Genomic DNA, 15,988 nt, shown 5'->3' with positions numbered 1-15,988 from the left:
GGAGGTCCTTCACCATCGTACGGAGGAAGGAAGAGTACGAGAAGGCATAGTTCAGGACCCTGGTCGCCATCAGAGAGTTCGCATAGAGACGGCGCCCAAATTTGTCAAGGGTCCGGCCCTCCCTACTAGGCGGGACCGTCGCCGAGACCCTGGAAGGCTGAGATTTCTTGACCGCCGATTCCACCAGGAGCGAAGTATGGGAAAGTTGGCCCTTCTCAAACCCTTTGATGGGAAGGGTGCGATACTTAGACTCCATTTTGGCGGGGACCACAGCGACCGTCAATGGAGCCTCAAGATTCCTCAGAAAGGTCTGACAGAGGACCTTGTTAATTGGAAGGCGCGGCGACTCCCTGGGGGGGGCAGGAAGATCCTGCTCCTCCAAAAACTCCTTGGTGTAAGTGGACCCTTCAGACAAGTCAACACCCAAAGCCGCAGCCATATCCTGCACAAACCTCGTAAAGGACGAGGGTTTAGCAGGAGGAGAGGGAGACCGAGACTTCCCGGCAGAGCCAAAGGGAGAGGCCTGGTTGGAGTATCTGGGCTCCCTACCCGACCCCGACCCCAAAGAGGCACAGTCCTGCGACCTCGACGGAGTCGGAGACCGGGTGCGCCTGGAGGAACCCCTCGGGGATCCCCCCGGGGTCCGAGGCACCGAGGCCCGCCCCTTCGGCCCGGGCGAGGAAGCCCGAGAGCTCTCCCTGGCCGGAGACCGGAACAAAATGGGGTTATCAACACGCAAATCCCGAACTTGCAAGGCACCGCCCCTGGCCGGTGACGAGCGACCACGCCGCCGAGGCGAGGTCCGAGACCTCTTAGCCTTCCTCGGCCTGCGCCTCGCTCGAGACCTGCCCGAGGGAGACGAACCCCTCGAGGACCCCGAGGACGAGGACGAAAGTCTTCGTACTCGGCGCCCCTTGTCCTTCGGGCGCACACTACGCTCCGGCGGATCTCGCGAAGCCGGGTCCGAGGGAACCACCGAGGTCGAGGCCGTGGGCGCCTCGGGAGCCGAGGCCCCGGTACCCGAGACCGAGGTCGCCAACTGCGGGGCCACCGGGGCCGAAGCCTCCGAGGCCGAAGCTGCCGAGGCCGAAGCCTGGTGCAGCTGGTCAATGGCCCCGGTGAGCTCCGAGGCGATTAACGCCCGGAGCAATTCCTGGAACACGGGGATTGACATCCCCTGCGGCAAGACCTGCCGCTGCTCCTCAGAGGGCGACCTCGGTCTCGAGTATTCCCTCGGGGCAGCGGACGATGGCAACTTGGGCTTCACTGAGGCGGGCCCACCCGCCGACGAGCCCGAGGATGGCTTCTTGGATGGAGCTGAGGAGGGAAGCGGAGACTTACCCGAGGCCTTGGAAGAGGGCAGCTGCTTCGAAGGCACCGAGGCCCGAGGCGAAGCCGACGGTCCCGAAGCTGAGGCCGAGGCCGATGTCGAGGCCGAGGTCAAGGCCGGGGCCGAAGCCGAGGCCGAACTCGAGGCCTTCCCCGGCGGGGACTCCACAGAGAAAAGTTCCGCCATGCGGGCCTTGCGGCGTTTAAGTGCCCGCTTCTGAAAGGTGGCACACTTATCACAGGATGCCGTCGGGTGTTGGGGCCCCAAACACCGCAAACAGCACCTGTGCGGGTCAGTAATCGAAAGGAGTCTTTCACAGCGCCCGCACTTTTTAAAGCCCGTTACGGGCCGGGACATGGGCCCACAAGAGAGCCGGGAACAAGCGAGGTTCCCCGGCCACGGCTACCGGGAGCCCCCGGTAGTAACGAATACGAAAGATTTTTTTTTTTTTTTTTTTTTTGAAAAAGAAAGAAACAAAGCAAAAAGAGACGAAAAAACGCAGCGACCGTGCGAAAAAACCCCACACAGCCGCGGCGACAGAAGGCACAATTAGCACAATTTCTCCACAGGGCTTCTGGCTCCGCGGATGAAAAAGAACTGAGGACCACGAGGTGGGGATGCGCCCTCTAGTGGCAAGAAGGCTAGCACATGCGTGGTGCAGTGTGCAAACTTGAAACTTCTAGCAAGTTTGCTTGAAAAGCTGTCCGCGCTGGGGCTCCGTAGATGACGTCACCCACATGTGAGAATATCATGCCTGCTTGTCCTGGGATAATAACCTTATCCTAGGAGACCTAAACCTTCACCTAGAAGACACAACATCCACACCAGCAAATAACTGTCTATCCTTTCTCAATGCCTTATCCTTCCATATCCTAAACCCACAAACCACTCTTGAAAAAGGTCATAAACTGGACATTGCAGCATTCATGACTCACCAACCATCCAACCCAGCAATCCAAACTCCCAACGGAATCTGGTCCCCATCCCTATGGTCAGACCACTACACATACAACTTCAACATCAACTGGACCAAGACCAAAACCACACCTCAATCCAAAAAAATAACATACACCTCACGCAAACATATCGAGCTAACCATTTTCTGGTCAAAAGTAGATGAAACTATCCAAGACTGCAACCCAAAAGACTTCATCTCTCACTGGAAGAATCTGACCACCAACATCCTTGATGAACTGGCCCCACTACAAACCAAAACCAGAAACAGCAGGAAATCAGAACAATAGTGTCAAACGACAGTGTAGAAGATTAGAAAGAAAATGGAGAAAAACTAACCTAGATCAAACAAAAACCGATTGGAAAAAAATCAACAAACAATATAAACATCTACTAAAGGACAAGAGGAAAACTCATTACATTAATCTTATAGGCACAGAAACCCAAGATTCCAAAAAACTATTCCAAATCCTGAAAGATCTAACAGACACCAAACCCTACACAACCACCACCAACACCCCCCCCCTCAGCTATCCTCTTAGCAGAACACTTCAAGAACATAATTACCAACACCAAAGCCACCCTCAATCTTACCCCACCCCATCAAAACACAATCACAATTCACCCCTCAGAAAAAGATTCAACTGCAGCTGACAGAACATGGTCTCAGTTCCCCAACATACAATGGTCCGAACTCAATAAATTCTACAAAAAATACAGCCATGCCTCCTGTGACCTCAACCACTGCCCTTCATATCTCCTTACTACCTCCAGTGTAAAATTCCGCACTATACTTCTACAATGGATTCAATCCACGCTCACAGATGGCATTTTCCCTACTGACCTCAGCGAAATCGTCATCACCCCAATCCAAAAAGACCCAAAAGAACCACCAGACCACCCATCCAACTTCAGACCTATTGCCTCAATACCGCTATACGTCAAAATTACTGAAGGCCTAGTAGCCAAACTCCTCACCAACTACCTAGATGACCATAACCTACTCCACCACATGCAATCAGGCTTCAGAACCAACTTCAGCACAGAGACACTACTAGGCTCCCTAATGGACACAATCAGACAACATCTTAGCACAGGGAAAAAATGCTTCTCATACAACTGGACCTAACTGCAGCATTCGACCTAGCTGATCATAACATCCTTCTACAGATCTTGGATGCAATAGGTATCTCAGATAAAGTATACTCTTGGTTTGAAGGCTTCCTAAAATCCAGAACATACAATGTAAAATCAAACAAAGAAAAATCGGAACCTTGGTCAAACCCCTGCGGCGTACCACAAGGATCCCCACTATCCCCTACCCTCTTCAACCTATACACTGCTTCTCTAGGAACACATCTGAACAATCTAGGCATAACCACCTATAGTTATGCAGATGACATTACCATCCTCATCCTATATGATCAGCCCAAGCCCACCATGACAAACACACTACACCGAACTCTAGAAACAGTCACGACCTGGATGAAAGATCACAAACTTAAACTCAACCCAGACAAAACCAAATTCATCCTCCTCGAAAATGACAAAGTCCAAACCATAACCAATTTAGAACTCAACTCAATCAACTATCCCATCCAAACCACCATAAAACTACTCGGCATGACTATAGACAGATGCTGCACCATGCAACCGCAAATAAATAAAATACAGAAATCCTTCGCAATCATGAGAAATCTGAGACTAGTCTGGAGATTCTTTGAAAGAACACAATTACAGCTTATAGTACAATCCCTAATTCTAGGACTGCTGGACTACTGCAACATCCTCTTCCTTCCATGCCCTGCTACTATGACTAGACAACTTCAAATAATCCAAAATACAGCTTTGAGACTCATCTACTCATTGAGTAAACATGACCATATCACAGAAGCCTACATCAACTCACATCAATTGGCTACCAATCCAAGAAAGAATACAATTTAAATTCTACTGCATATTATTTAAAACCCTAAATGGAGACAGCCCATCCTACCTGAACAACCGCCTCATCCAAGCATCCACTACCAGACACAGAAAAACGCACTCCCCATTCATACCTCCCCCGATCAAAGAAGTAAAACGATCAAAACTACACGACGGCCTCCTAGCCACTCAAGCCGCAAGACTGGACAACCAGATCTCCAACCTTCTGACGACCACCCCAGACTACAAGACATTCAGAAAAGAAATAAAAACTATACTTTTCAAGAAATTCTTGAAGCAGCCTTAACATCACATACTCTTAATAACTCTAAAATTGACAATTGATCTACTCTTTATTTCACTAGTAACAATTGTTACCCCCTTTTAATTCTTTTGTAAGCCGCCTTACCCTTAACAACCCGAGAAATGTCAAAAGATCTACTACTTACCTCTCTAGTTAATCAATAGTTCTCCCATTGTAACCCCCGTTTTATTAATCTTTTGTAAGCCGCCTTGAACCGCAAGGTAATGGCGGAATAGAAATCCCTAATGTAATGTATTAAGAACCCAGGTGACTAAACAGTGATGATATGTTAAATTAGCATAGTTTTGCTGGTCAATTTCAATGGCTGGAGAATAGAGGAATGCCCTTTTTGGTTTATTTCTTGATTAAATTGATGGAAGGGAGGGGAGGGATATTTTTCTTCTGTATTGTTATTGATGGAATTTAAGTGCTTACGTTGATTATTAATGTTTGCATAATTCATGGCACTTTGTATTAGTTTTGAAAATTAATAAAGTTAAAAAAAAAAAAAAAGGAATGCCCTTCCGTCCTCCCTTCTTATTCTAACCCTCCCCCACACACATACTTTTCCTTGCCAGGTACTTGTGAACTGGGTTGGCAACTACTGAAAACAGAATACTGGGTTTGATTGATCTTCAGTATGTCCCAATATGGGAACTCATATTCTTACACTTGGAAAGCCAGGGTCTTTTCTCCTGCCTACCCAGGAATAACAGGCTGTGGACTTCGGGAGTATGACTGGTGTAGCTGCAGGGGCAATTCATGAAGGCACAGAATGATGGTAGCTTTCCTGCACCTTAAGTCACCCTGCCTGAAGGAAAAATGCAAACGTCCAACCCTGTTGCTTCCTTCCCCAAGTCCCATTCTGCCATCTTTCTCCTCTCTCATGGATCTATCCCAATGTTACAACACTCCAGTCTGCACCATCCTCCTGCAAATCCTCTCAACCTGCCTCATCACTGTTTGCCTCAGCATCACCCCATCCTGCCCACTAAGCACTTACCAGTATTTTCCTGTTGATGCACTGCACAAGTGGCAGCCACTGGAACACCTCGCTGAACAGCTCAAACATCTGGGCTGTGTATTTGGCTTTCACCTCCCCCTCAAAACCATAAATTTGATTCATATTATCCGTTTCATGGTTTCCTGTGGGGTGGGATGCATGAAGTCACTGAAAGATACACTGCTACTGTTTACATAATAGATAAGCCCAACTTAGTGTTTATGGGTATTCAGCTGTTCAGCAGAAGTAGTGCGATTTGTAGAGAATGACACGATGAATTTTTCCACGTCAATAACCATGGGGCACCATCTCCATGTCATTCTTTAAGGAGAGAGGGAAAAATCAGAGTATGAATGGGCACAACCACTGACCCTAAAACCTTGTATTGAAGAATGCTGGTGTAGAGGGACTGAGGTTGAGACAGACACTAAAGAATGACAAGGGATGATTTCCCATGGTTATCGACAAGGACTGTGCCAAATTCTGTCACCATGTCATTCTCTGTTTTAAGTTTATTAGGGCTGCTGCAGTGGTACAGGTTACAGCAGCCAGGTTGGAGAAAATCTCAGACATCCTATAATGGCCACATTTACTAGCCAGACTTCATGTGTTCTAGGTCTTCAAGTCTTGGTTGAGAAAATACCCACTGTACCTGAAAACACACTGCTTCAATAGCTTTCAGGATTGTAGGTGGTAAGTAAGAAAATAATTTAAAAACCTGGAAAAATCTAGGATAAAAAGAATGGGGTTGATATTTAAAACAATTCTATATTATATACTATAAGCACATGCAGTTAAGTAATATTGTTATGAATCTGTTGCGCCAAGGTATGTATTGGGTCCTCCCAGAACTCATGGAGAAGCTTCCAGACTGGTTATGGTTGGAGTGGCAGCTCATGTCTCCTATCAGGCTTCGTCATCTGCTTAGCATTAAAATGCTATAGGATATTAATGGACACATGGACAACATTAAAATATGTTAAAAATTTAACTCCTATTGCTATTCAAAAATCTACTTGTCAAAACATATGGCTGAACTCCAAGACACAAATAGGCAGTTTTATGATTGTCTGGAAGGATTGGATTGAGGCAGGAATATGTACTTTAAATGATGTTATTACTGATGGTAAACTGCTGGAGTTTTCACAATTGCAACATAAATTTTGTCTTGATAAAATACAAAGTTATAAATGGTTGCAATTGAAGCAGGCCATTTAGGCAGGGTTCCCTGAATGGAAGTCTTTAAATACTCATTTTACTCTAGAATTCTTATGCTTCCAGGCAGACTTTTTGGGTCACCAGGCCGCGCAGTGGTACAAAACATTATCTGGCTATTTAAATAAAAAACCAAGGACTGTACTTAGAGATATTTGGAGCATTGAGATTAAGCATAAAATTAATGCATCTCAATGGCCACGTATTTGGTCTTGGAGGATAAGATGTACATTGTCTGCGTCTATGAGGCAAAAATGGTTTTTCCTGTTGCATAGAGCACTCTGGACCCCTGTTCGTTTACAAAAATTGGATTGCTCTAAGTCTAATAGATGTTGGCATTGTCATCTTGAGGCTGGAACTCTAGATCATTTATTATTTTATTGTCCTCTTATTAATAATTTTTGGAAATTGATCTGGGGTCAAGTAAATTGTATGTTAGAGAATCCTGTGGCCCTGTCATATGACACAGTTTTGTTTGGGATGTCTATGAGGGCCAAAAGTCAAATTTCATCGAATAATAATAAACTGTTAATGATTTTAACAGGAGTTGCCATCCAACAAATAACACACAACTGGAAAGACTATAGAGGGTTGAATTACTGTTTTTGGTGGAGTTCGGTGTGTCATGTGTATGAAATGGAAAAAACATTGGCGATTAAGAAATTTAAAGATGTGTGGGGACCATTAATTGATTACTATAATAAATAATTGTATTTATCCCCATTTAGTATGTATATGGTGGGAGGGTGGGTGGGTGGGTTTTATGACATTGTGATGGGTAATTACAAAAAATATTTGGAAAGGGAGGGATGAGAGGTAATTTATGGTATAAGATGACTAGAGTTTCAAGTGAAGAATGTATAGTATGACTTGATTTATTGTACACTTGTTTGCATAATGTAAAAAGGAATAAAGATATTAAAAAAAATATATATTGTTATGAATCTGAATAATTATTATATTTTTAAAAACCCAAACACCCAACACAAACTTGTGGTTAACTTTGGTGTTAAAAAAGAGATTATGTACTTACCCTGTTAAGCTCTTTTCCAGTAGAAAAGCGAGACATTCTAGACCACAGGTGTCAAAGTCGGTCCTCAAGGGCCAGAATCCAGTCGGGTTTTCAGGATTTCCCCAATGAATCTGCATGAGATCTATTTGCATGCACTGCTTTCAATGCATATTCATTGGGGAAATCCTGAAAACCCGACTGGATTCCGGCCCTCGAGGAGGGACTTTGACACCCCTGTTCTAGACAATAGGGTTATTTCCCAATAGCTTCGTGCTCCTGCAGAAGGAATACACTCTGGATTTTTCACTCTGCCTCTGTTATACTTCACTGGCTCTCTAGCTCCATCTTCAGTTAGTACCCAAGCACACAGAGCAGTGTATCACAAACTGTGTGCCGCAACAGATTCCAGGTGTGCCCCGATGAGACACCGGCAAGGAAGAGAGGCGTCGGCTCACTGCTTTAGGATGTGCCTCTCGCGGCAAGAGGCACGTCTTGTAGGCAGTCAGCTGGCGCCAATGACTCTTCTCCTTGTCAGCGTCTCTCCTCCTCTCCCTGCAACTCCCCTCCTTCAGGATCCCCCACCAAAGTGACGGGTTCAGGTCGTGGCCAGATGGGCCTCCACACATGCGTGGACGTTGATGTGATGACATCGACATCCATGCACTTCCAGGTGCCTTCCAGCAGGGGCACTGGGTTTAATGTGCCTTCTGGCTGAAATGTTTATGGGACACTGACATAGTCACTCAATACATGTGAAGTAGAGGCACCTATAGCAACAGGTTTAAACAAATTGTTCTGCTCAAAAGTAACTAAACAGTACCATTAACTGCCAACACAGGCTTCATAGGAGCTCAGAAACTACTCCCCAATAAATTGAAACATATATACAAATTCTTAACAGCCCTCAAGGGCTAACAGGCATCCAAGAATCAGCTTGGAAAAGCATAATTTATTTATTCAATTTTCTATACCGTTCTCCCAGGTGAGCTCAGAACGGTTTACATGAATTTATTCAGGTACTCAAGCATTTTTCCCTGTCTGTCCCAGCAGGCTCACAATCTCTCTAATGTACCTGGGGCAATGGGGAAATTAAGTGACTTGCCCAAGATGCCAGGGTGCTGAGGCTGTAGCTTTTAACCACTGCACAGGAAAGACAGGGCGGGAGTCTAGAATGTCTCACCTATCTACTGGAAAAGAGTTTTCCAGGGTAAGTACATAATCTCTTTTTCCAGTGCAATAGGTGAGACATTCTAGACCAGGGATGGACAACTCCGGTCCAGTCGAGTTTTCAGGATTTCCCCAATGAATATGTATGAGATCTATTTGCATGCACTGCTTTCAATGCATATTCATTGGGGAAATCCTGAAAACCGGCCCTCGATGACCGGAGTTGCCCACCCCTGTTCTAGACAATAGGGACTTACAAAAGCAGTCCCCCCAATAGCTAGGGTGGGCTTGCTGCACCGACTCTTAAGACCGAAAACCCAAAGGTGGATTCCTGTCTTGCTGCCACATCCACTCTGTAGAACTTGGCAAATTTGTGAAGACCCCACTTTGCAAATTTCCTTAGGAGAGACAGATTTAGCTTCAGCCCACAAAGAAGCCACACTCCTGGTAGAATGCAGCATAACAGAAACGGGACTGTTCCCCCGAAAGAATGTAGGCTGATGAAATGGCCCTAGGGATCCATCTGGAAATTGTGGCCTTGGAAGCGGGAGCACCCCACTTAACTGAAAGAGTCAGCACAAACAGTCAGAGAGATGAAACTCATTGGTGTCCTCCAAATAACGCAGAACTCTGCGTTTATGCAACAGGTGGTCCTGTGACTTAGAATCCATCGGTTGAAACGCAGACAAGCACACTTCCTGATTGACATGGATAGCTGAAACTACCTTCGGCAAGAAGGAACTATCCAAAGGAAAACCCCCAGCTCCAAAATACGGAGGAAAGGGTCCCTGCAAGACAAAGCATGCAGTTCTGACACATGATGTGCCGATGTAATGGCGACCAGAAAAATGGTCTTGAGCATCAAGTCCAAGAGGGTAGCATCTTGAAGGGGCTCAAAAGGAGCCTTGGTAAAGACAGACAACACCAAGGTCCCAGGAAGGGAAAGGATGCTTAACCGGTGGTCAAACATGAAGAGCCCCTTTCAAGAATCTAGTGACATAAGGATGAGATGCCAAGAAAGACTGACGCTCCCAGGATCTGAAACAGAAAGCCTGGCCACTTGGACCCAAAGTGAAGCCACAGTAATGTAATTTGTAATGTAATTTATTTCTTATTGAGGCCTTTATCCAAACCAACCTGAAGAAAACGAAAATTAGCGAGATCAGAGCTGAAAAAGGGTCCACCTGGTCCTGGGCACACCAATGTTGGAATGACTTCCATGCCTTAGCGTAAGCCAACACCTTTTTTGACTTCATAGACTTCAGAAGAGTATCAACAACCAGGGCAGAATATCCCTTATGCTATAAGGCTGTGTGTTCCAAGAGTCATGCCGTAAGAGCAAAGTGACCCAGATCCTCCATGGATACTAGACCCTGTGCGAGAAGGCCTGGACAGGCGCTCAGCCGAAGACTATGACCCTTGGGCAGCCTCATCAGATCTGCGAGGCCAATCTGGAGCCACTAGAATGACGCAGCCTGGATGAGCCACGATCCTCCTAATGACCAAGAGGAACATTGGCCAAGGAAGAAAAACATATAGGAGAATCTCCTGAGGCCATGGTTACACCAGACAATTGAGCCCCTCACTTATGGACTCGGATCTTTGCTTGAAGAAACGATCCACTTTCTTGTTTCTTGCCAGGGCCGTGAGGTCGAAGTAAGGCCTCCCCCAGTGTCCCACTACTGCTTGGAACGCCTCTGGGGACAGGATCCATTCGCCTGGATCCAGAGTCTGTCTGCTGAGGATGTCTGCTTAAACGTTCTCTAATCCCGATACATGCACTGCCATCAGCGTTAGGAGATGATGCTTCGCCAAAAGAAAAAGGAGCCAGAGTAGAGCTCTTTATCCCTCCCTAGCGATTTACGTAGGCTACTGCCATTGCATTGTCTGAGAAGACCCTGACCGCTTGCTTCTCCAGTGTCTTCTGCAATCTCATCAGAGCTAGTCGAATGGCTCTGAGCTCCACTTTCGCTGAGAGGGCGTCCAATACCCCTGAACAGCCCCAAAGGCTGCCATCACCACAATCCATTAGGCAATGTGTAGCGGTACATCCCTGTGGAGCGACTGCGGGAGAAGCCACCAGTCCATGCTTGCTCGGACTTCCAGAGTCCAAGGTAGATGAGTCTGCAAGGATCTCTGTGCGAAGCCCAACAAGAGAGCAAAGCATGCCGAAGAAGGCACATGTGTGCCCTCGCCCAAGGAACCACATCCAGTGTGGCAACCATGGATCCCAGAACCTAAAGATAATCCCATGCCGAAGGAGCCAACCACTCCAGAAGGGAAGAAATCTGGACACACAGTTTCTGCCTGTGGGCTTCTGGTAAATGCGGTCTACTTCCATGTTGAAAAGGACTCCCAGACATTCCAGCAATTGCGTGGGCATCAGATGGCTCTTCCTGAAGTTGACAATCTAGCCCTGGTCTTCCAACATATGGAGCACCCGCTCCACTGTGTGTCGGCCAACAAGGGAGCTCTGATCAGCCAGTCATCCAAGTAAGGGTGAACTTGGAGATCCATCTTTCGCAGGTAAGCTGCCACTACCATCATCACACCTTGGTGAAGGTCCAAGGCACTGTCGCTAGACCAAAGGGTAGTGCCGAGAACTAGTAATGCTAATCCAGAACATGAAATCACAAGAATTTGTAATGTGCTGGAAAAATAGGAATGTGCAAGTATATCTCTGTGAGATCCAGAGAGCCAAGAAACTCTTTTGGGGCCACTGTTGCAATAACCAAATGCACATCTCCATTCAGAATCGAGGAATCTTGAAAGCCACATTCACAGCCTCCAATCTTCTGAGACTTTCTTTGGCATGATAAAGTAAATGGAGTATGTGCCCAAGACCAAGAGGTTGGGCAGTACTGGCTCCATAGCTTGAATATGCAGCACACACTGAACGGTGGCTTGAAACCTGTGCGCTTTGTCTGGGTGACCTAAGAGTCCATGAACCAATCTGTCAGAGGTAGAGCATATTCCAGTTTGTAACCCGACCAAAAAATGTCCAACATCCACTGGTAGGATGTAATGTGACAGCGTTGGAGCTCAAGCCATCTTTTGTCAGCTAAGTCCTTGAACATGCCTCTGGGTGACTTTGCCCTTTTCTAAACCTGAGCTGTTCTGTGAGGGAGTTTTTTGCCAGTGAAAGTATCAAAAGCAGTATTGATTTATACCTTTTGGTTCTATACTGCTACATTAGTCTGAGGCTTTTTCTCCCTCTTTTTGGGTGCACGCTGGATTTGAAGAGGGGGTACCTCGGTGCCACGATCACAAAACATTTTGAATCATTATATGAACTTAAAATAGGTGCTAAAAGTAGCATCATCCACAAACTTTAAGATCGCAGAGGGATCCACAAATCCAACACACAGACCCTGATCTCCTGCTCCAGGATGCGCTGTGCCTGCAAACAAGGGAAGGGAAACATCAGCATCCGGGTACCCCAGATCAAGATCAAGTAGCACAAAAGCCACAGTAGGCTGAGCGAGGCCATGCCTTGAGGCACCATGCCACTAAGAGACACCGTGGAGGAGGATTGAGACTGTTCAGAGGGAGAACACTTGGTCTGAAATTCTGACCACAAAAATTTCACAAATTTAGAAAAAGTGTCCGGCTCCTGTGGCAGAAAGGTCACTTTTAGATTACTTGCATTTACATTTCTTTGACTTCAGGGGGTACACAGCCTGGCTGACTGAAGTACCAGCCGTGCCGAGCCCTGAAAATGACGATGGCCACCCCGCTGGGCTAGCTGAGCATTTGGTCACCTGCTTCAGCAAGCGAGAAGCTAAGTTGGGCACTGTAGTCCCCTGGCTATGCCACACAGTGTAAGGACACTCAAAAAGTGCTAAATTTGTGTAATCCTGGCAAGAATTCACATGAGGAGAGCCTAAGGACTCAATCCCAGCAGGCCCTGTGGTGGTGGAACATGTCCATCGAATAGGGCAGCGCCGAGAGGGTGAAGGCAATGGTCGTCTGAGACCTGTGTTGGCCAGATTCCACAACTATGCGATCAAGGCGCATCTTTTGGACCTGTTCAAAAAATCTAGAAATCTATCCTATGAAGGGGCCAATATTATGATGTTCCAGGACTTTTCCAATAAATTTGCTCAGCAGCGCAGAGCCTTCACATCGTACTGCTCGCAACTGATCTTGAGGGGTATTTGATTTGCTTTTCACTATCCCGCCAAGGTGAGGCTGACTCGCGAAAACTGGTCCCTTACACTGACCACCGTGGAAGAGCTGAAGCGGTTTGTTGAGAAGCTGCCAGCGCAGTAAGGCTGCTGTTGGGCTCCTGCTATTGCTTCTTTGCCTCAAGAGCTCCTGCCTTTGTGTGAGATCGGTGGATTTTTTTCTCTACATGAGGCTCGTGGGGACTCTGGATTTTCTCCTTGACCTTTTCATATGTTCTGTGTGTGTTTTTTTGACTGTGGTTCCAGAATGGTTTATGGTACTGTTTCTACAACTGGGATTTGTCCGGGGGGGTGGGGGGGGGGAGGGAAGAGTGAACGTGAGTGCCTTGTGCAGGTGTGATATGTGAAAGGTGGCTGTTCTGGGGCTATGGGTGTATGTGTGGGTTTTGGCTGACTGGAGAGTGAGTGAGATACGAGGGGACCACCGTGGGAAGTATTACTGGGGGGTGGAGGGGTGGGCAGAAGATCAGTTGGAGTCCTACCGGCTCATATCATTACTTAATCAGGACATAAAGTTGTTTGCAGCCATCATGGCTGCTCATTTGGGTCAGGTTTTGCCTCGCCTAGTCCACTCGGACCAGGCTGGCTTTGTGTCGGGACAGTATTCGTCTGCTAATGTCCAGCGCGCGCTATCGGTATTGCAGAATCCTGGACTGGTAGTGGGGTATCCTGGCCAGCGGAACGCCCTCATTGTTAGTCTGGACGCTGAAAAGGCATTTGATAAGGTGTTGTGGCATTACCTTTTTTGGGTTTTACCCCAGATGGGCATTATGGGGGATTTTCTGGCCGGGATCCGCTCCTTATATGCTCAACCTACAGATTTTGGTAAATGGGGAGTTCACTTCCTCTTTTACTTTAGAAAGAGAAACGCGACAGGGCTGCCCCCTTTCTCCTATGTTATTTGTTTTGGCCTTGGAGCCTCTAGCAGCGAAACTTAGCCAACACCGGACCTTGCACGGTATACGAATGGGGTCCCAGGAATTTAAAATTAACTTATTTGCGGATGAAGCACAGTTACTTACCGTAACAGGTGTTATCCAGGGACAGCAGGCATATATTCTCACATGTGGGGTGACGTCATCTACGGAGCCCCGATGCGGAAGCATTTTCAAGCAAACTTGATTGAAGATTTTAAGTTTGCTCTGCTGCTCCACGCATGCGTGCCTTCCTGCTCCACTAGGGGGTGCATCCCCTCGTGGTCTCCAGTTCACTTAACTAGCCAAGAAGCCAACCTTGGGGAGGTGGGCGGGTTGTGAGAATATATGCCTGCTGTCCCTGGATAACACCTGTTACGGTAAGTAACTGTGCTTTATCCCAGGACAAGCAGGCATGATATTCTCACATGTGGGTGACCTCCAAGCTTACTGAAGAGGGATGGAGGGAAGTTGGCAATTTAAGCAAACACAGAAGAAAATGAAGACGAGGTAGGAGACAACCGCACACCAGGAGGAATAGTGAGAGCACAGGAAGATGTCCCCCCACCCAAAGAACAGGAAACAATTTCAAGAGTATCATTGGAGGAAGAAGACAGGCCCTACTCCAAGGACGTGGACCTACGCCCCCCAAGGAACTCCCGAATAAAGAAGATGGGGATCATCGTAGGCGACTCCATTATACGACACGTGGACAGCCACACCGCAGGAGGAAGAGAGGACAGAGTAGTCACCTGTCTGCCTGGAGCAAGAGTAAAGGATGTGACCAACAGGATCTCCAGGATCATAGATGGCGCACGGGGAGTGGACACCGCTGTGCTTATCCACGTAGGAACAAATGATGTGAGCGGGCGGAAGTATGACAGGGAAGAGCTGAAGGGCCAGCTCCGCTCACTCGGAAGACAACTGAAGATCAGGGAGGTGAAGGTGGCCTTCTCTGAAATCCTCCCTGTACCAAGAGCAGATGGAAAGAGACAAGGGGAATTGCAAGTGATCAACGCCTGGATGAGACGATGGTGCGAAGACGAAGGCTTCGACTTCGTGCGCAACTGGACGGCGTTCTGGGGAAAAAGTAAATACTACAGAAGGGATGGACTACACCTCAACAAGGAAGGAGCAAGAGTTTTGGCAGGCAACATGAAGAAAGCAATAGAGAAGGCTTTAAACTGAAGGACAGGGGAAAGCCGACAGTCGACCACCGGTCGATGGCACGGACAACAGGATGCCCCGACGTAGGAACAAAGGACTACTACTCATACACAAGAGAGGTCGACCTCACAGCCAACAAAGGAGAACAAGCAGGAAGGGACAACTCAGACACAGGAGGGGATGACCACACAGCAAACATGGGAGATAACACAGGAGCAGTAAAGGATACCGTAAATGAAACTGTAAGGACAGCCAAGAGCAGAAGGTCCAAAAAGGTAACACGAAGGGAACTTAGATGTATGTATACAAATGCTAGAAGTCTAGGAAACAAAATGGGAGAACTAGAGACGATAGCAAGACATGAGAACATGGATATCATTGGCATAACAGAAACATGGTGGAATGAAGAAAACAAATGGGACACAGTACTACAGGGATACAAACTATATAGAAGGGATCGAGAAGGGCAGAAAGGTGGAGGTATTGCCCTATATGTTAAGGAAGGAATAGATTCTGTTGGAATGATTACAACAGACAGGAAAGAGAAGCTGGAGTCCCTCTGGATCAAAATTCCTGGTCACAATGGCGCAGATACAAAAATTGGCCTTTACTATCGTCCCCCAGGACAGGCGGCGGTCACTGACTCAGAAATGATGGAGGAAATCAAACAAGTATGCAAGACAGGCAATGTAGTTATATTGGGAGACTTCAATTTCCCAGGAATAGACTGGAAACTAGGAGCCTCCAACTGCGGCAAGGAGGCCAAGTTCCTGGAGGTGCTAGGGGATTGCTTCCTGGAGCAAATGGTA

At 47.1% G+C, this 15,988-nt stretch overlaps 1 protein-coding gene across 1 annotated transcript in view; it reads right to left on the bottom strand.

Annotated features, from left to right (window-relative positions):
* Positions 1-15,988, bottom strand: part of LOC117365186 (serine/threonine-protein phosphatase 5) — a 177,650-nt gene that overhangs the window by 61,598 nt on the left and 100,064 nt on the right. The window contains exon 8 of the mRNA XM_033955262.1: positions 5,518-5,660. Within this exon, the coding sequence (XP_033811153.1) occupies positions 5,518-5,660 (143 nt within the window). The remainder of the gene's footprint in view (positions 1-5,517; positions 5,661-15,988) is intronic.

This window comes from Geotrypetes seraphini, chromosome 8 (assembly GCF_902459505.1).
Source record: "Geotrypetes seraphini chromosome 8, aGeoSer1.1, whole genome shotgun sequence".
NCBI lineage: Eukaryota > Metazoa > Chordata > Amphibia > Gymnophiona > Dermophiidae > Geotrypetes > Geotrypetes seraphini.
This window is presented reverse-complemented; position numbering and strand designations above follow the sequence as displayed.